At 41.2% G+C, this 21,997-nt stretch overlaps 1 protein-coding gene across 1 annotated transcript in view; it reads left to right on the top strand.

Annotated features, from left to right (window-relative positions):
- Nucleotides 1-21,997, top strand: part of CFAP52 (cilia and flagella associated protein 52) — a 68,251-nt gene that overhangs the window by 19,131 nt on the left and 27,123 nt on the right. The window contains exons 4-8 of the mRNA XM_064378316.1: nt 1,903-2,031; nt 6,034-6,133; nt 7,538-7,654; nt 13,970-14,070; nt 18,968-19,138. Of these exons, the coding sequence (XP_064234386.1) occupies nt 1,903-2,031; nt 6,034-6,133; nt 7,538-7,654; nt 13,970-14,070; nt 18,968-19,138 (618 nt within the window). The remainder of the gene's footprint in view (nt 1-1,902; nt 2,032-6,033; nt 6,134-7,537; nt 7,655-13,969; nt 14,071-18,967; nt 19,139-21,997) is intronic.

The following is a 21,997-nucleotide window of genomic DNA, read 5'->3' as shown; positions in this document are numbered from 1 at the left end:
GGCTGAGGCAGGAGAAGCGCTTGAATCTGGGAGATGGATCTTGCAGTGAGCCAAGATTGCGCCACTGCACTCCAGCCTGGGCGACAGAGCAAGACTCTGACTAAAAATAAATAAATACATAAACAAAGTGTATTAGGAAGAACAATCAATGCAGAACATATTCCTATGTAAATGTCAAAGGAACACAGTCTGTGGAAGAAAAACAGTAACACCTGAGGTTTCTGTGGGATTGAATACTTCAGTACACTTTTACATATATTTTCTTATTTGAGCTTCATAGATTTATTACAAAGGAAATGTATATTTGTGTATAGTTATATAATGACAGCTCTTCTCTTACTATATAGCAAGTCAACAACATTTTCATGAGATCTCCTTTTCTTGTCATTCATAAGCGGTCACGCCTTCCCTGGGCCGTTACCACTTGAGTGTTTCTGATAAGTAATGTATCTAGAAATTCCCTGTTAACCTTCTTAGCTCAACTTTTTTTTCTGAGGAGGGCAAGCAGAAAAAGGCTTTTTATTTTTATTTTTATTTTATTTATTTATGTATTTATTTATTTGTGTTTTATATATGGAGTTTTATTTTCTACCTATCTAAATTATTTTTTTTATTTTACTTTAGGTGTATACTATATCCAGCATTTATCCGCATATTATCCCTCCCCACCCTCCCTTGTTTTATTTTAATGACCAATCTATGTCATCACCGAGACTGCTATCTACAGACAAGAAATGGGGAGCTCCTATTTCTTGTCTCTTTCTCCTTAGACACAGTCTTGATCTTCTCCTTCTTGGCCTGGAGATGCTCTTCACGGCGCTTGTGTGCTTAGCCGGGCGTGGTGGTGTGTGCCTGTAGTCCCAGCCACTCAGGAGGCTGAGGCAGGAGAATCGCTTGAACCAGGGAGGTGGAGGTTGCAGTGAGCCGAGATCACACCTGCTGCACTCCAGCCTGGTAACAGAGCAAAACTCTGTCTCAAAAAATAATACTAATAATAATTCTGATGTTGATTCAAATGCATGTCCAAGGTTGAAAACACTGCCTTTTGTCATCTTCTTCATTGCATTCCTTTTTATTTTCAACTGGAATACTTCCCCAAGGAAATTTTTTTTGTTTGTTTGTTTTTTTTGAGATGGAGTTCCGCTCATGTGACCCAGGCTAGAGTGCAATGGCGCGATCTCGGCTCACCGCAACCTCCGCCTCCTGGGTTCAGGCAATTCTCCTGCCTCAGCCTCCCGAGTAGCTGGGATTACAGGCACACGCCACCATGCCCAGCTAATTTTTTGTATTTTTAGTAGAGACGGGGTTTCACCATGTTGACCAGGATGGTCTCGATCTCTTGACCTCGTGATCCACCCGCCTCGGCCTCCCAAAGTGCTGGGATTACAGGCGTGAGCCACCGCGCCCAGCCCGTAAATTTTTTATATCAGATAAATGGGTGGTGGACTTTAAAGCCTTGCATGTCTGAAAAGGCCTTTATTTTAGCATCAGACTTGATGGATGGGCTCACTTGCTTCTAGCTTTATCATTTCCTTTAAAGCGTTTAAAGTGTCACCCACATGTCTACTAATATCCAGTGTGGTTGAGGAGATGTCAGGGGTGGTGTGATTTCGTTGTCTGTTTTTTTTTTTTTTTTTTGAGATGCAGTCTCGCTCTATCACCAGGCTGGAGTGCAGTGGTGCAATCTCAGCTCACTGCAACCTTCGCCTCCCGGGTTCAAGCGATTCTCCTGCCTCAGCCTACCGAGTAGCTGGGACTACATGCATAAGTAACTTGTTTTGTTTTGTTTTGTTTTTCTTTCTAGAAGCACTAAGATGGTTGTGTCTTATTTTGAAAGCCTGTTTTCTCTTTGACTTTGTTTGTTTGTTTGTTTGTTTGTTTTGGTCCCTCTTGTTTTGGCAGTGTGGTGGTGTGGAGCATAGCCAAGAGAGATGCCATCTGCGGCAGCCCTGCGGCAGGCCTCAGTGTTGGGAATGCCACCCACGTGATCTTCTCCAGGTGCTGGGATGAGATGTTTGTGACTGCTGGAAAGTAGGTGTCTGCGCTCAGAGTTTTCAGGACTCATAAACTGCTATATTTTCTTGCACAGAAAACATGGTCATTGTGATCTGGGGAACATGTCTTTAGTCCTGGAAAATACCTTACATCATAGTTTTTGTGATTTTGTAGTCATTAAAAGTTATTTTTGCTGGAAATATTTTAACTATACTTATTTAAAAATTCTGGGGCCGGGCGCTGTGGCTCATGCCTGTAATAATAATCCCAGCACTTTGGGAGGCCGAGGTGGGCGGATCACGAGGTCAAGAGATCTAGACCATCCTGGTTAACATGGTGAAACCCCATTTCTACTAAAAATACAAAAATTAGCTGGGCTGGTGGCGCGCGCCTGTAGTCCCAGCTACTCGGGAGGCTGAGGCAGGAGAATCGCTTGAACCAGGGAGGCGGAGGTTGCAGTGAGCCGAGATCGCGCCACTGCACTCCAACTTGGGCAACAAGAGCGAAACTCCATCTCAAAAAAAAAAAAAAAAAGAAATTCTGATGTTGGCTGGGCGCGGTGGCTCAGGCCTGGAATCCCAGCACTTCGGGAGGCCAAGGCGGGCGGATCACGAGGTCAGGAAATCGAGACCAGCCTGGCCAACATGGTGAAACCCCGTCCCTACTAAAAATACAAAAATTAGCCAGGTGTGGTGGCGGGTGCCTGTAGGAACAGCTACTTGGGAGGCTGAGGTGGAAAAATTGCTTGAACTCGCAAGGCAGAGGTTGCAGTGAGCCGAGATCATGCCACTGACTTCAGCCTGGTGACAGAGCAAGACTGGGGTCTCATGATCTGAGAGTTTGCAAATGAATTCTGCCAGGAAGTTTCAAATGGTTAGACTATTAGCCATATAAGATAATCACCGGTTCGGTCAGCTAACCAGCTAATGATGACCTAGCTGAAAGTTTGAACAGAGGCCAGCGTCTGCCTAAGGGAATAAATTGATTTAAATTAATTTACAGATTCACTAATTAGAACCCTGCTTGAAGTTTTTGTTTTTTGTTTTTTTGATGAAGTTTCGCTGTGTTGCCCATAATCTCAGCTCACTGCAACCTCTGCCTCCCAGGTTCAAGTGATTCTCCTGCCTCAGCCTCCCAAGTATCTGGGATTACAGGCACCTGCCACCACGGCCAGCTAATTTTTGTATTTTTAGTAGAGCCAGGGTTTCACCATGTTGGCCAGGTCGGTCTCCAACTCCTGACTTCAGGTGCCCATTTGGAGTTTGAAGGCAAGGTTAAACGTGAATTAAAAAATTCTTTTTTAATGTTATATACTAGTTCAAAGGGCAAGAAATCAGAAAATACAGAGTTCAAGTATGTGTTCAGTAGAACTATTTTTTTTCAACCCATCTGTGGCCTCCCCATCTGGGAAAGGTACACATTGTTAGTTACTTTTCCAGCCAGAGAAGAGAATTTGTGCAGCTCTGTATCTATATTGTTTTCCATCCCCGCTTTATGAAGCACAACTGACATTTGTTCCATGGCTAATTATGAGGAATGATCCATTCGAAGGCCATGAAGCTAATTGACCGACGTGAAAGCCAGCCCCTACCAAGCAATCTAAAGCAACTGACCACAGGCTGTGGTGACGCTCTTCAACTTTTTCAGGTTTGCAGAGTGATTTGACTAAGCCAGGGTTTTATGGGGTTCTGTCTGCTCCCTAGCAGCCCCTGAAGCAGCAGGCATTGGTCCATTCTGATGTCCATGAACGACATTTCTTCAGCACTCAAAACCTGAATTTTACATAAAAAAGTGTTTTTAGGACAATCTGCATTCTATATCTGGTTTGATTTCATGTGACACTGAGAAAGTTATCATTCTTAAGTAAAATTTCTGACATGACACCTATATATGCTGGGTTCTCTAACTTGGTCCCAGTGTCATGTATTCCACTATATTGTCCCCATGAGATGTCCTGCAAATTTCAGTATTTCAGATTCCAAATAACATCTACCAGGATGACCGTGAAAAAGCTCTTTGTTTAAAAAAAAAAAGTTGGCTGGACGTGGTGGCTCACACCTGTAATCCCAGCACTTTGGGAGGCCAAAGCGGGTGGATCACCAGGTCAGGAGATCGAGACCATCCTGGCTAACTCGGTGAAACCTCATCTCTATTAAAAATACAAAAATTAGCCAGACTTGGTGGGGTGTGCCTGTAATCCCAGCTACTCCAGAAGCTGAGGCAAGAGAATCGCTTGATCCCGGGAGGCAGAGGTTGCAGTGAGCCGAGATTGCGCTACTGCACTCCAACCTGGGCGACAGAACGAGACTCCGTCTCAAAAAAAAAGAAAAGGTTAAGTATGTTTAAAATATGTCTGAGTACTTACTATATGTATAACTCTGGGAGCTAAAAAACAAAAAGAAAAACCTGATACAGTTTTAGATTACTCTTTTCTGCTGAAAGATATTCGCTGAAGTCTTTGACTATGATATTGACCTTGGTATTTTTATACAATTATTAATTCAGATTAATTCAACATATAATGAGTAAATACTGACCATATATCAAGTCCTGTGTTAGGTGCTAATTTTGTTTAGCTTTTAGTTGCTTGGTCTCATTTCTCTTTCCTTGAAGACAAGACTACACCACAGGTCTTCCCTTTACAAATTTTCCTTAGAAAAAAAAAAATTTTAATTTACTCTTCCTCCTGTTGAACTGAAATTTGGTGTGCTCTGACCAACATCTCCCTACTCTCCCATGCCCAGCCTCTGATAGCTACCATTCTACTCTCTGTCAAATGAGTTTGGCTTTTTTACACTCCACAGCTGAATGAAGGCATGCAGTGTTTGTTTTTCTGTGCTTGGCTTATTTCACTTAACATAATGTCCATCAGCTTTGCCCATGTTGTCACAAATGTCAAAATTTCTTTCTGTTGTGTACATATGCCACATTTTTAAAGTTCATTCATTTTTTTTTTTTTTTTGATGGAATCTTGCTCTGTCACCCAGGCTAGAGTGCAATGGCGCTATCTGGACTCAGCAACCTCCACCTTCCGGGTTCAAGCGATTCTCCTGCCTCAGCCAGTAGCGGGGATAATCCCAGTAGCTGGGGTTATGGGCGCATATAACCACGCCTGGCTAATTTTTGTATTTTTTTAGTAGAGACTGGGTTTCACCATGTTAGCCAGGCTAGTCTCAAGCTTCTGACCTCAGGTGATCCACCCGCCTCGGCCTCCCAAAGTCAATTCATATTCTGATGGACACTTAGGTTGTGAAGATCATGGTCAGCATAGTTTATAATATATTGTATACTTGAAAATTGCTAAAAGAATTTTAAGTTTCTCACCACTGAAAAAATGTTAAGTATTTGAGGTAATGCACATGTTCAATAGCTTGATTTTGCTCTTCTACAATGTGTATATGTATATAAGCATCGTGATGTACACCATGAATATATATCACTTTTACTTGTCAGAAAGAAAGAAAAGAACAAAGAGGAAGAAATTGAATAAGCTCTGATTTACTCTGCACTTGTTCCCATGCTTATGTGTCTGTTTGTTTTCAGTAGAGTGGGTAGCGTGCACTTCAGAGTGGGAGGGAGCTGGGTGTGAATCCTTGCTCTGCTGTCTTCAAGTTCTGCACTTTCTCATTTGAGGGGGGATGTTGGAAATAGATGCTCAGTGCTGCAAAGAAATATCAGCACTGAGACAAAAGATCTTTCAGCGATGCAAGTTTTACTCCTGGACTGCAGGAAGGGTGCTCCACTAGCCATCTTGCCATGAGAGTACCCTCCCTGCAGTCCAGGAAGTAAAAATCACTTTGCTGAAAGATCCTTTGTCTCAGTGCTGATTTTTAATTTGTGGCACCGAGCATCTATTTCCAACAGGGGAATCATAAAACTTGCCTCATGATGTTGTTATGAGGATCAAATAAAAGATCTTTCATAGTATACTAGGCCGTAATAAGGCCTCAAAAATGTTTGGATTTCTTCCCCTCAGTTTCAGGGATGAGGTGATTATTAAATCGGTGTCCATTTGATTGTAATTATTTTTATATATAGTGGGACAATTCGAGTATGGGAACTGGATCTTCCAAATAGAAAAATCCGGCCAACCGAGTGCCAAACAGGACAGATGAAAAGGATTGTCATGAGTATTGGAGTAAGTATTCATTGAAGTATTAAGTAACAATTAGCACACATTCCTGTTAGTAGTGTTGACCAAGGTGTTTGTGTGTGTATGTACATGAGGCTGGGGATAGGAAGGTGAGGCATAGATATAGGGGATGTTGATTGAAGAAGTCCACCTTGGCCAGGCGCTGTACCTCACGCCTGTAATCCCAGTACTTTGGGAGGCCGGGGTAGGTGGATCACTTGAGGTCAGGAGTTTGAGACCAGCCTGGGCAACATGGCGAAACCCCATCTCTACTAAAAATACGAGAACTTAGCCAGACATGGTGGCAGGCACCTGTAATCTCAGCTTTTCAGGAGGTTGAGGCAGGTGAATTGCTTGAACCTGGGAGGCCGAAGTTGCGGTGAGCCGAGATCATGCCACTGCACTCCAGCCTAGGCGACGGAGTGAAACTCTGTTTCAAAAAAGAAAAAAAAAAAAGCTCCCTTCAGAAGTCAGGGAAGAGTCACTTAGACACAGTGCAGGTAAACCTTGTTTTACTGGAATCTAGGCTGTCATCAAACACCCAGAGCCTGCCTCACTTGGAGGAAAGCAATGTGGCCTGTGGCTCTCAGAGCCCACACCACGTTCCTATGCCACTGATGCTACTTCTGCTACTGCAAATAAAGTTTCTGACCATGAAACCCATTGTTGAAATGGAATCACTTACATAAAGGGAAATTATTAATAGATTTTAACTGCAGATTTATATATTCAGGTTGTGTATTCCTTATCTGACATTTTTATAACCAGATGTGTTTTGGATTTTGAATTTTTTTTTTCAGATTTGGGAGTATTTGCATTATACTTCCCAGTTCGGCATCTCTAATCTGAAAATTCAGAATTTGAGATGTGCCAATGAGCATTTCCTTTGAGTGTCACATCAGCACTAGAAAATTTCCAATTTTGGAGCATTTCAGATTTTAGATTTTTGGATTAAGGATACTCAACCCATATAACTTCATTCTCCATGGACTTATTCCTCTTGTTTAATGCATAGTTATTTTATGGATATAGACTTTGGAAAATATGAGATAAAGCAAATGTATATCCTCTTTGGAGAAGCATACCTTCATCCTAGGAGCCCTCAAGAGATGTCTCAAAAGTCTGAACTGGCAGAGTATGCCTATTAAAATCAGACCCAAATAGACTTCAAGTGAAATGCACAGGCTAATTGGAGTCTAAGATTTCCCTCCATTCTAGGTGAAGCCCTAACCCTGCTCCCCTCAGAGCTGTTCTGACCCATCTTTGAGCCTGGGGAAATAGAAGCAGCCCTGAGCATCTCTGCAAGTCTTCATAGGGTGCCAGAGGAACCTCATCCCATTCCTGACCAGGGGTTCATGGCCATCTCTGAGGACATCTAGGTCTTCAGGTTTCTTTTTCTCTCTTCCCCAGATGGCCGACGATGATAGCTTTTTCTACCTTGGTACTACGACTGGAGATATTCTAAAAATGAACCCCAGGACTAGATTGCTGACAGATGCCGGGCCTGCAAAGGACAAATTCAGTTTGGTGAGTAGAGACCATCATGGTCTGCGCTGCCATTTTTCTCCCTCCACTGGCAACATGTACCTTTCTTTTCTCTTTTTGAGATGGATTCCTGCTCTGTCACCCAGGCTGGAGTGCAGTGGCGTGATCTCTGCTCGCTGCAACCTCCGCCTCCCCGGTTCAAGCGATTGTCCCGCCTCAGCCTCTCAAGTAGCTGGGACTACAGGCGTGCGCCACCACGCCTAATTTTTGTATTTTTTAGTAGAGACAGGGTTTCACCATGTTGCCCAGGCTGGTCTTGAACTCCTGACCTCAGGTGATCCGCCTGCCTCAGCCTCCAAAAGTACTGGGATTACAGGCGTGAGCCACCACGCCCAGCTGAAGTATGCACTTTCTTAATGAAGAAAGTTTGTGGGGAAAACACAAAAAGTCAGCGATGGACCCCAGGCCATATCTCAATTTGCAAGGTACATTAGCCAGTTCTCTATGCCCTCATCCTCGTTTTTATTCAGGTAAAGATGTTTCTAGGTGTCCTAAATTTAGGGAATCAGAGGCACATTTATGTTCACCTCTTCAAAGCATAGGGCCTGTTGCTTTGTGATTTTAAACCACATTGGTTCCAACCCAGTTGCCATACATAAGAGAAGTGTACTTTTTGATCTATGAAACTATATATATATACAAATTTTGTCTATTCTACTAACTAGATCTTAGATTTTAGCCTCAACTGACATTAAAAGTCATGAACAAGACCTAGAAATAGTCAAGTGTTTATATTTACAGAATTCCTAACAATTCTAGTTAAAAGGAGTTAGAGACTTTGATATTTACACCAAAATAAAAAGCTACCATCAAAGGATAATTTTATATAATAACTGCTGCTATTTCCAACACCCCAGAAACTTACTAGGGCTGTTTCTACTAAAGTTTGAATTTGAAAGCTTGTGCTAGGTTCTCCACCTGCCTATCTCATTTCTGATAACACAACAGATGGTTCTAACTAAGCTTAGATACTTCAGATACTTAGATATTCTCAAAAACTTTGAAATATTGCACCGTGTTCCTGGGAAAATGTCAGAGTTTTCTTAGTCATGCAATCATTTAATATTCAAGTATTCAAGGAGCTGAATAAAAAGAGGGGGAAAACTATAGTATAAATAGAGAAGAGTTTAGAAATAATTATATGGCTGGGCTCGATGGCTCATGCCTGTAATCCCAGCACTTTGGGAGGCCAAGGTGGGCGGATCATGAGGTCAAGAGATCGAGACCATCCCAGCCAACATGGTGAAACACCATCTCTACTAAAAAAACAAAAATTAGCTGGGGTGGTGGCGCACACACCTGTAGTCCCAGCTACTTGGGAGGCTGAGGCAGGAGAAATGCTTGAACCTGGGAGGTGGAGGTTGCAGTGAGCCGAGATCGCACCATTGTATTCCAGCCTGGGCAACAGTGCGAGACTCTGTCTCAAAAAAAAAAAAAAGAAATAATTCTACAAGAGATTGAAGTGTAGCTTTTCAAGTGTGGTTTTTCTAATTCTTTTTAGGATAGGAATTCTCTTTTCGTTGTTGTTATACTTTAAATTCTGGGACACGTGCAGAACGTGCAGGTTTATTACATAGGTATACACGTGCCATGATGGTTTGCTGCACCCATCAACTTGTCATCTACATTAGGTATTTCTCCTAATGCTTAGCCCTTATCCCCTTAACCCTGCCCCTTGACAGGCCCCGGTGTGTGATGTTCCCCTCCCTGTGTCCATGTGTTCTCATTGTTCAACTCCCATTTATAAGTGAGAACATGTGATATTTGGTTTTCTGTTCCTGTGTTAGTTTGCTGAGAATGATGGTTTCCAGCTTCATCCATGTCCCTGCAAAAGTCACAAACTCATCCTTTTATGGCTGTATAGTATTCCATGGTGTATATGTGCCACATTTTCTTTATCCAATCTACCATTGATGGGCATTTGGATGGGTTCCAAGTCTTTGCTAATGGGAATAGTGCTGCAATAAACATACGTCTGCATGTGTCTTTATAGTAGAATGATTTATAATCCTTTGGGTATATACTCAGTAATGGGATTGCTGGGTCAACTGGTATTTCTGGCTATAGATCTTTGAGGAATTGCCACACTGTCTTCCACAATGGTTGAACTAATTTACACTCCCACCAACAGTGTAAAAGTGTTCCTGTTTCTCCATATCCTCCTCAGCATCTGTTGTTTCTGCCTCTTTAATGATCACCTTTCTAACTGGTGTAAGATGGTATCTCAGTGTGGTTTTGATGTGTATTTCTCTAATGACCAATGATGATGAGCTTTTTTTCATATGTTTGTTGGCCACATAAATGTCTTCTTTTGAGAAGTGTCTGTTCATGCAGGACAGGAGTTCTAATATATTAAACTAATAAAGACAAAGGACATCAAGTTAAGGAGAGCAACTCTTAGAGCCCTGCCAGTGCCAACTCCTGAGATGCCTCCAAAGGGCTCCATATATCACTACCTGAAAACTACTGGATTTTTTTGTTTGTTTTCCTAGCACTTGGGAACTAAATATCTCTCCAGCAAAGATGCTGTCTCTCTTACGGTTCCTCAAACCTTTGGCACTTAAGTCACCTGTGGATACTTAAATTCTTAACCATTCAGGTCTAATGGTCCATTTAACAAGGTAATGATTCCAAGACACCTTTTACATGGGTGAAAAGAAAATAACTACCGCAGGATGCAGGGATAGGAGGTGTCATTGAAGATGTTTGGTTTATAATATAAAGTGATCTCACCCACTTTGAAACTCTACTTAAGTATTTGTTCAGGCCAGGCGCGGTGGCTCACACCTGTAATCCCAGCACTCTGGGAGGTTGAGGTGGGCAGATTGCTTGAGCCCAGGAGTTCAAGTTCAGCCTGGGTGACCTGATGAAACCCCATCTCTACAAAAAACACGAAAATTAGCTGGGCGTGGTGAAGCATGCCTGTAGTCCCAGCTACTCTGGAAGCTGGGGCAGAGGATGCAGTGAGCTGAGATTAACCCACTGCACCCTAGCCTGTGGGACAGAGTGAAGCCCTGTCTCAAAAAAAAAAAAAAAAAAAAAAATTTTTTTTTTTTGCTCTATGGTTAGAAAGTTAAAGAATTGGAACGGTTTAAAATTGACCTATTGCCCAGGTGTGATGGCTTACGCCTGTAATCTCAGCACTTCATGAGGTGTTGGTAGGTGCTAAGAAGAAAAACACAGCAGGACAAAGGGACAGAGAGTGATGAGGAGCTGCTATTTAGAATCAGGTGACACTGAGGCAAGGTGAGGAAGCTGGCCTCAGAGATGCCTGGGGGACAGCTCTAGGTCAATACAGACCTTAAGTCTGATAAGAAACGTTTACAATCTATTCTCCCTAAAGCCTGCTACCCAGAGGCTTCATTTGCATGATAAAACCTTGGTCTCCACAACCCCTTCTCATAACCTAGACATTCCTTTCTATTAATAATAACTCAACCAATTGCCAATCAGAACATTTTTAAATCTACTTATGACCTGGAAGCCCCCCACCTTTGAGGTATCCTGCCCTTCTGGATCAAGCCATCATAAATCTTACATGTATTAATTCATGTATTATTCTCCCTAAATTGTATAAAAGCAAGCTGTTCCCCAATCACCTTGGGCACATGTCTTCAGTACCTCCTGAGGGTGCATTCTTAACCTTGGCAAAATAAACTTTCTACATTCATTGAGACCTGTCTCAGATACTTTGGGTTCACAGTATCAAGGGCCTTAAAAATATTCATACCCGGACAGGCACAGCAGCTCACACCTGAATCCCAGCACTTTAGGAGGCTGAGGTGGGTGGATCACCTGAGGTCAGGAGTTCCAGACCAGCCTGGCCAACATGGTGAAACCCTATCTCTACCAAAAAAAAAAAAAAAAAAATTGGCCGGGTGGGTGCCTGTAATCCCAGCTACTCAGAAGGCTGAGGCACGAGAATCGCTTGAACCCGGGTGGTGGAGGCTGCCATAGCCGAGATCATGCCATTGCACTCCAGCCTGGGCAACAGAGGGCGACCCTGTCTAAAAAAAAAAAAAAAAAAAAGATATACAGATGGCAGGTAAGCACATGAAAAAATACTCTGCATCTTATATATCTTATACTTCTCATTGCGAGAAATGCAATTAAAACGGCAATGAGACACCACTACATTCCTTTTCCAATGGCCAAAATCTAGAACACTAATGACACCTAATATTGACAGAGATGAAGAGCAATAAGTGCTATTATTCATTGCTGATGGGATGCAAAATAGTATGGCCACTTTGGAAGATGGTTTGGTGGTTTCTTTCAAAATTAAACATACTCTTAACCAGGTAATCCAGCAACTGTACTCCTTGGTATTTAACCAAAGGAGCTGAAAACTTACGTTCACACAAAGAACCTGCACACAGATGTTTATAGAAGCTTTATTTATCCTTGCGAAAACTTGGAAGCAACCAAGATGTCCTACAGTTAAGTAAAAGGATACATAAACTGTGATTCATCCAAACAATGGAATACTAATCAGTACTAAAAAGAAATTAGCTATAAAGTCAGGAAGAGGTTTTACAGGAAAAGAAGGAAACTTAAATACATATTACTGAGTACAAGATGCCAGTCTGAAAAGACTACATGTCATTTGATTCTAACTATGTGACATTCTGGAAAAGGCAAAATTATGGAGACAATAAAAAGATTGCCGCTTGGCCAGGTGCAGTGGCTCATACCTGTAATCCCAGCACTTTGGGAGGCTGAGGTGGGTGGATCACCTGGGGTCAGCAGTTTGAGTTCACATTCTTGAGCCCTGGCTTCTCTTCTCAATCACAAAATGTCTTTTGAGCTAGAACAGGCTAAATTCAATTTAAAGTAACTTGAAAGAACATGGTATTTGTTTTATAATATTCAAAATGCATTAAGGCACAAACCTATGCAGTCACTAGCTATATTGAATGTTTTAAAATCAAATGTTGTGGCCAGTTGCAGTGGCTTACGCCTGTAATCCCAGCACTTTGGGAGGCTGAGGCAGGAGGATCACTTCAGGTGAGGAGTTCGAGACCAGTCTGGCCAAACTGGTAAAACCTTGTCTCTACTGAACATACAAAAATTAGCTGGGCATGATGGGGCATGCCTGTAATCCCAGCTACTTGGGTGACTGAGGCATAAGAATTGCTTGAACCTGGGAGGTGAAAGTTACAGGAGCCAAGATCATGCCACTACATTCCAGCCTGAGTGACAGAGAGAGAGAGACTGTGTGTCAAAAAAATAATAATAAATAAAATAAAATAAAATGTTGCTATGCACATTTTAAAATTAGAACTTCATAGTGGATTCTGCAAAACAACCATTATACATCATCAAACATTTTTTCTTTGGGGTGAGTGGTGGGGGGCACCCCAACCTTTGAAGAGTACTTTAAATTTTAAATATGATTCCACTATTGGTAAGATTATGTACTACATGTTATAGTTCAGATGATACAGTCACCAAACCATAAGCAGTCTTTTGTGCTTTCTTGGGATATTAAATATGGTCCCTTTGCATTTATAAGAATTAAGTTCTGGTGAAAACAGCGGCAGCTGAGGAACTCACATTGCTAAGGCTATGCTTATACCTTCTACTCTTGAATGCATTTGAGCAGACGTAAAAGTGTTTTTTGTTTTTGTTTTTTTTTGAGATAGAGTCTAGCTCTGTTGCCCAGGCTGGTGTGCAGTGGCGCAATCTTGGCTCAATGCAACCTCTACTTCCCAGGTTCCAGCGATTCTCCTCTTTCAGCCTCCTGAGTAGCTGGGACTATAGGCACCTGCCACCATGCCCGGCTAATTTTTATATTTTTAGTAGAGACGGGTTTCACCATGTTGGCCATGCTGGTCTCAAACTCCTGACCCTGTGATCTGCCCGCCTCGGCCTCCCAAAGTGCTGGGATTACAAGCGTGAGCCACCACGCCCAGTCAAAAGTGTTAATTTTTAAAATATTTAAAATGCATTGGTGGTTTTAGGGAGGGAGGATGGTAAAGCCTGTTTGCATCTTGCAGGCCCAGGAGAGTTACTTCCTGGCAAATGAGCTCGTTGTTGACATTGAGTCCCCTTGATCAGCCTCGGGGTGCATCTTAAGCAGAACCTTCATGAACATCCTCCAAGCAATGTGTGCAGCACTGGCATGACTTTGACTATCTTTAATTCAGCCTTTTTCTTTTTTTTAATTAACATTTAACGTTTTTTTATTTCCATAGGTTTTTGAGGAACAGGTGGTATTTGGTTACATGAGTAAGTTCTTTTGGGGTGATTTGTGAGATTTTGGTGCCTTTTTCTTAACACTGTTTCTCCCCCTAGGGAGTGTCAGCTATCAGGTGCCTGAAGATGGGGGGTTTGTTGGTGGGCTCTGGAGCTGGACTGCTGGTCTTCTGTAAAAGCCCTAGCTACAAACCCATCAAGTAAGTTCTGGGCCTCATAGAGTGGGGATGGGTAGAGACCCACTAAAGGGAGGTTTGGTTAAAGCCAGCAACTCAATGATATTGGCAAAGTGATATTTGGTTAAAAAATTTTATCCTGCTGTTAGAATGAGTAGTTGGAATCACAATCAATAGTGGCTTCTTTGCCAATGAAAAGACAGAAACTTATGTTGAATCAAACCAAGATAGTCCAGGGATCAGGAAAGACAGTTCATAGAGGGGTGGGCTTCAACAAAAGCCAGATACCCCACACATGCTTTGTGTGGTCTCTGCTACCTCCCAGGAAGCCAGGGGTAGTTGCACACACATTGTAGAAATGAGCATCAGCTGTCTTCATTCAAAGAAATCTGTGTTGAACATTCACAACGTACCAGGCACCATTCTAGGTGCTTAGGATATCTCAGTGAATAAAACAAAAATATGAAAAAAAAATCCCTGCCCTCATGGAGCTTACATTCTAGCAGGTAGGAAAAGGCATAAATAATAAACAAAATAAAAAAGGAAAGTACCTAGTATTAGAGGGTGATAAGTGCAATGGAGAAAAATGAAGTAGGATGGAGAGTAAGGGGATTACTGTCTGAATAGAAGCAGGGAGGCCAGGGCATGGTGGCTCATGCCTGTAATTCTAGCACTTTAGGAGGCCGAGGTGGGCTGATCACCTGAGGTCAGGAGTTCAAGACCAGCCTGGCCAACATGGTGAAACCCTGTCTCTACTAAAAATACAAAAATTAGCTGGGTGTGTTGGTGTATGCCTGTGATCCCAGCTACTCAGGAGGCTAAGGCAGGAGAATTGCTTGAACTTGGGAGGCAGAGGTTGCAGTGAGCTGTGATTCCGCTGCTGCATTCCAGCCTGGGAGACAGAGTGAGACTTCATTTCAAAAAAAATCAATCAATAAAAATAAATATAAAATATTAAAAAATAGAAACAGGGAGTCCAGGTGCAGTGGCTCACGCTTGTAATCTCAGCACTTTGGGAGGCCGAGGCAAGTGGATTGCTTGAGCCCAGAAGTTCCAGACCAGCCTGGGCAACACAGTGAAACCTCATCTCTACAAAAAATACAAAAATTAGTCAGATGTGGTGGCACACAACTCTAGTCCCAGCTACTCAGGAGGCTGAAGTGGGAGGATTGATTGAAGTTGATCAATCAATCTCAAGGTTGAGGCTGCAGTGAGCCATGATTGCGTCACTGCACTCAGCTTGGGCAACAGAGCAAGACCTTGTCTCAATTAACAACAACAGCAACAAAAGCAGTGTATGCGTTGCCATTTTAAATTCATTGGTCAAGATGGGGCTTATTGAGAATGTTTTGGACCAGTTTCATGCCTGTATGAAGGAGAATGAGGGAGGGAGGAGACTTTAGAACAATACTGGAAGCCTTCTGGGTTATTATACATGCTCAAGTTTGAAAGCCACAACCCCAGAGAATGCTGGGAGCAGCGTTTCATCAGGAGCCCGGTGCCTGGACAACCTCGTGGAATAGACACTTATAAAACCTGGAATCTAGCCGGGCACGGTGGCTCACACCTATAATCCCAGCACTTTGGGAGGCCGAGGCTGGTGGATCACGAGGTCAAGAGATCGAGACCATCTTGGTCAACATGGTGAAACCCCGTCTCTACTAAAAATACAAAAAATTAGCTGGGCATGGTGGTGCGTGCCTGTAATCTCAGCTACTCAGGAGGCTGAGGCAGGAGAATTGCCTGAACCCAGGAGGCGGAGGTTGCGGTGAGCCAAGATCGTGCCATTGCACTCCAGCCTGGGTAACAAGAGCGTCTCAAAAAAGAAAAAACAAAAAAAACACCTAGAATATGATTTCTGAAGAGAGAGAGAGAGAGAGAAAAACTCCTCTCTTAATTTACAACCAAACCTGAATCCTAATACACATGAGGTGGGGAAGAGAAATGATGAGAAACAACCTTAAGATAGCAAAAATTAGGAGAGGAAAGAAATAACATCCAAGTATTTTCAATAACACAAGCTGCAAGAAATAAAATCAAGTTAAAAAAAAAGGCTATGTTGGATTGTCTTTGGGTGTATGTAGTGAATATAGTCAATTAACCCACTAATTCTGTATCCCTTTGTTTTTTTTAATGTGCATATGTTCCCATTATGATGAAAATAAACTCAAAGCAATTATTACAAGGTTTGTGCTATCACTATTTCCCAAATAACACTGTGTGACAGTGCAGACTTAGATGTGGTGATTTCCACCTCCCGGGCTCTTTGTAGATTCCGCCTCTTGTGGTCCTCCTTGCCTAGGCCTTCCAAAGTGCTGGGATTACAGGCATGAGCCACTACACAAGCTTCAAAATGACTTTACTTATAAATAAAATTTGTGTTCTCATACAAAGGCAATAAATAATAAACAAAATAAACAAAAAGCTTTGTATTCTCATACAAAAGCAATAAATAATAAACAAAATAAAAAACTTTGTATTCTCATACAAAGGCAATAAATCATAAACAAAATAAACAAAAAGCTTTGTATTCTCATACAAAAGCAATAAATAATAAACAAAATAAAAAACTTTGTATTCTCATACAAAGGCAATAAATCATAAACAAAATAAACAAAAAACTTTGTATTCTCATACAAAGTTTTATTTATAAATAACATGCAGCTCCCATGAGAAGTCATGGGGACTAGCAAGGGAAGACATATGATCAAAAGGGCTCCAGTGCCAAGCTCTGTCCTTCCCCTTTTATCCCTAGACTTTGCTTTGTGTTCTGAAGGTCCCAGATGCCAATAGCCAGTATTTCTTGGTTGTCGTCTGTGGGCTAGTGTATCTTACCTTCAGTGCAACCCTGTAAAGGAGGAATTATTCTGTGGTTGAGTAAACTGAGGCCAGAGGTTTCTGGCAACTTGTCCAGAGTCACAGACCTCTAGTTAGTTCAGGGACTGGGATTTGACTTGTCTTTCTTTCTTCATTAACTGTTCTGTGTCCCACCACCAAACAAACCTCAAAAACGCTGCATTTCCCATGCTGGCTTCCTGCACAAGAACCTACATTGAATTCTTTATTGTCCAAACTAAATTATTTACAGAGAGAGTTTGTATTCCTAGGGCCTCATTCATTTATATGCTTTTTTTTTTTTTTTTTTTGAGACGGAGTTTCGCTCTTGTTGCCCAACCTAGAGTGCAATGGCGCAACCTTGGCTCACCGCAATCTCCACCTCCTGGGTTCAAGCAATTCTCCTGCCTCAGCCTCCCAAGTAGCTGAGATTACAGGTGTGCGCCACCATGCCCAGCTAATTTTGTATTTTTAGTAGAGACGAGGTTTCTCCATGTTGGTCAGGCTGGTCTTGAACTCTCGACTTCAGGTGATTTGCCCGCCTCAGCCTCCCATAGTGTTGGGATTACAGGCATGAGCCACCAAACCTGGTTGCTTCCTTTTTAAGTTTATAAAGGGAAGAGGGAGAAATCTGAAATGTAGAAGAGAAGAAACCAACTCCTAAAAGTTCTGGCAAAGATAACCCCTAGTCTGTCTTTCCTTCCTTCCTTCCTTCCTTTCTCTTTCTTTCTTTCTTTCCTTCTTTCCTTTCTTTCTTTCTCTCTTTCTTTCTTTCCCCTCCCTTCCTTCCTTCCCTCCCTCGCTTCCTCTCTTTCTTTCTTTCTTTCTTTCTCTCTCTTTCTTTCCTTCCTTTCTTTCTTTCCTTCTTTCTTTCTTTCTTTCCCCTCCCTCCCTTCCTTCCTTCATTTTCCCCCCCTTTTTTTTGAGACAGAGTCTCACTCTGTTGCCCAGGATGGAGGGCAGTGATAAGATTGTGGCTCACTGTAGCCTCCAACTCCTAGGCTTAAGTGACCCTTCTTCCTCAGACTCCCAAGTAGCTGGGACTACAGGTGCGCACCACCATACCTGGCTATTTTATTTTGTTTTTTTTATTTTTAGAGACAGGGTTTTGCCATATTGCCCAGGCTAGTCTCAAACTCCTGGCTTCACATGGTCCTCCTTGCCTAGGCCTCCCAAAGTGCTGGGATTATACGCATGAGCCACTGCACAAGCTTTGAAATGATTTTACTTATAAATAAAACTTTTTATTCTAATTTTTTATTTCATGTAAGCATCAAACATTTTCAATATTACAGTGTAATCTTTTTATTATGTCAAATTGCCCAAGAAAGTGCTAAGAAAATTCAACAACAGAATCAGTATGAAAGAAAAGGTGAAAAGACACCGAAAGTAATACCAGGAGGGAATTAGTACACAATGATTTGTTTGAGTTTTGAGTCTGAAAACCCTCCTTTGAGGCTCTCTGTGTGCATGTGTGTATAATGATCTATCCGCTTATGTATATTAAATTGACATAACAGCCAACCAGTCAATAGTTATTTAATCATAGAGACTAAATGAAGCAGAATGTAATCTTTTAAACTTTTTTTAGGCAAATATTCTATGAAGCTGATGTTCCATAGATCATTTGTTCCATTCCAATAGTATATTTAGGTTGTTTCCAACCTTTTTCTCGTTTAGATAAGGTTTTCATAGCATCCTTTGACATGAAGCATTTTCCCCCTGACTTTTGGATTATCTTTCAGAAGTGGAATTAATAAAGGGGTTAGTTGCTATGTTCCTTTGTACCCATATGCACTCCTGGAATGTTCCCTCTACCCAACTCCTGACTGTGTTGCACAACCCATGTCAGAATGTTATCTCACTGAAGAATCTTCCCTGATTGCTTTAACCTATGCTGACCTCTCTCTCTGCTGATCATGAGGACACAAACTTGTGAGTAACTCCTGCCTTTTCAACTGTGTCACTTCTGTGAGGGCATGTCCAAAGTTACATGCCCAACTTGTATCCTCTGCCATGCTTCAGATGATTCATAAATACTTCCTGGTTGAGTGAATCTACTTTACCTTTTTGCTTCTCCCTAAAGGAAGATTCAGTTGCAAGGTGGCATCACTTCTATCACGCTTCGAGGAGAAGGACACCAGTTTTTTGTAGGAACAGAAGAATCACACATTTATCGTGTCAACTTCACTGATTTCAAAGAGACTCTCATAGCGACTTGTCATTTCGACGCTGTCGAGGATATTGTCTTTCCATTGTGAGTAGAAGAGGAAAATAAGAACGTGGAGATTTGATGCAGTATGCAAGGGCATTTGATTTTATTAATGCATTTTCAGTATCTATTAATATAGTTATGACTTTTTCTCCTTAAATTTTTCTAGTGTAATGAATTATTTTCATAGATTTTCCATTGTCTTCACCATAAAATTATATTAGTTTTCCAATTCGAATTTGAGTTTCTTTAGAATATTGACTTTTCTAATAAATCCCTCATGGAAACAGTAAGTACCCGACAAAACTTTCCTGTTTTCCTAATGCCACCTGGAAAAAACTTAGTACAGACAGTCCCTGACTTCCGATTTTTAATTTTATGATGGTATAAAAGAAAAACGCATTCAGTAGAAACTATACTTCCAGTACCCATACGACTATTTTGTTTTTCCCTTTCAATATGGTATTCAATAAATTATGTAAGATATTCAACACTTTATTATAAAATGGGCTTCATGTTAGATGATTTTGCCCAGCTATAGGCAAACGTAAGTGTTCTGGGTATATTTAAGGTAGGCTGGGCTAAGCCAGGATGTTCAGTAGGTTAGGTGTGTTAAATGCATTTTCGACTTAAGATATTTTCTGGGTTTTTTTTTTTTTTTGAGATGGAGTCTCACTCTGTCACCCAGGCTGGCTGGCCTGCAGTGGTGCGATCTCAGCTCACTGCAACCTTCGCCTCCCAGGCACAAGTGATTCTCCTGCCTCAGCCTCCCGAGTAGCTGGGACTACAGGCATGTGCCACCACGCCCAGCTAATTTTGAATTTTTAGTAGAGATAGGGTTTCACCATACTAGCCAGGCCGGTCTTGAGCTCCTGAACTTATGATCTACCCACTTCAGCCTCCCAAAGTGCTGGGATTACAGGCATGACCCACCACGTCCAGCCTCTCAAAATATTTCTCTTGCTACTAATTTTACTTAGTCTGATATTAAGATCACCACATCTTCATTCTTTTAAAATAAAATTTACTAATTAGGTATATTTGCTATAATGTAATAAATTTTCATTGGAAAACCTAAAGTTCATATACAAAAAAAAGGACTTCTGGGAAAAATTGAATTAGGCCAGGATTTCTCAACCTCAGCACTGTTGACATTTTGAATTAGATAACTTGATATTGTGGATGATATTCTGTACGTTAAAGGATGTTTGGCAGCATCTCTGGCCTCTACCCATCAGATGCCAGTAGCAGCTCCTTCCCTGCAATTATGACAACCAAAAAAAGTCCCTAGATATTGCCAAACTTCCCCTGGTGGCAAAATTACCCCTAGCTGAGAATCACTGGGGTTAGGCCAGACCGCTTAAAACTAATGCAATTTTGTAAACAAGTCACAATTTTAATAAAATATTAGCACAATTAGAAAGGGTTTATTAAATTTCTAATAAGTAAAGAAATCCTGCAGTCAATATAGGACTTCACCTTTTAATAAGTAAGGGTCATTTTCTAAAAGAAGATTTAAGGAGACTTGGGGCTGCCGAGTTGTGGAGATGAACTGAGCTAAGAGGAAGAATATAGAATAAATATATGGTACTGCATTCTTCCTTTACTTGCCAATTTAGTTGTGTTAATGTTCTTTGTTTTTGGTTGCTATTACTTTATATACCAAAGCATTATTTTGTAATTGTCTTAAATTATTATTTAAGATGTTTACTTTTTTCTTTTCTTGTCTTTTGTTGTAGTCATCATGTTTTATTTGGTTCCATTTTAACCGTCGTTGCATACCACGTGGAAACTATCTACTTTATCTGTATTCATTTAGTGGTTACCCTTGAATTTTTTTTTTTTTTTTTTTTTTTGGAGATAAGGTCTTGCTCTGTCCCCTGGGCTAGAGTACAGTGGCGCAATCATAGCTCACAGCAAACTTAAACTCCTGGGGTTAAGCAATCCTCCTGTCTTAAACCTCTGGAGTAGGTAGGACTGCCAGCATGTACCACCATGTCCAGCTAATTTAAATTTTTTTTTTTTTTTTTTTTTTGTAGAAACTGTCTCACTATGTTGCCCAAGCTGGTTTCCAACTGCCATCCTCAAGCAATCCTCCTACCTCAGCCTCCCAGAGCACAGGCTTCTCAGATCATAGGCATGAGCCACTACAGTCAACCTCTAAATTGTTAATATACATATTTATATATTTTTTTCATCAAAGGCTACAATTAACCAACATTTATATCCTATCTGCCAAAAAGGCAAGAGTTTCAGCATATTTTTATTTTCACCTTTCTTCCACCATGTTGAAATTATTTGGAATTAGAGATCTTTGCTTTTAACATTCTCTTTTTTAAAACATATCAATCCTTTTGGATTTTTGTTTGTGTGTTTGTTTTTTTTAATTATTTCAGAAATAATCTATGTATAGAAAAGTTGGTCCCAGCCAGGTGCAGTGACTCATGCCTGTAATCACAGTACTTTGGGAGACTGATGTGGGAGGATAGCTTAAGCCCAGGAGTTTGAGACTAGCCTTGGCAAGATGATGAGACACTCCCTCCCCATCTCTACAAAAATAAATAAATAAACTGGACATGTTGGTGGCACTGCCTCTGGTTCCAGCAACTTGGGAGGCTAAAGTGGGAGGAAATTTGAGGCTACAATCACACCAGTGCACGCCAGCCTGGGTGACAAAGTGAGACCCTGTTTCTATTTAAAAAAAAAAAGAAGAAGAAGAAATGAAAAAAAGAAAATTTGGTCCCTGCTTTTCTGAAAATATGTTTGTTTTACCCTCAGACTTGAATAATAGTTTGGTGCAGTATAAAAAGAATTTTAATGGAGTTTTTATTGAAGTATAACATATATGTAAAATACATAAATCATAATTAAGCACCTCAATGACTTATTACACCTATATGACTA

The sequence above is a fragment of the Aotus nancymaae genome, unplaced genomic scaffold (genome assembly GCF_030222135.1).
Source record: "Aotus nancymaae isolate 86718 unplaced genomic scaffold, 86718_ANA_hifiasm-v0.15.2.pri h1tg000018l, whole genome shotgun sequence".
NCBI lineage: Eukaryota > Metazoa > Chordata > Mammalia > Primates > Aotidae > Aotus > Aotus nancymaae.
Note: the sequence above shows the minus strand (reverse complement) of the source record. Positions and strands in the feature narration are given on the sequence as shown.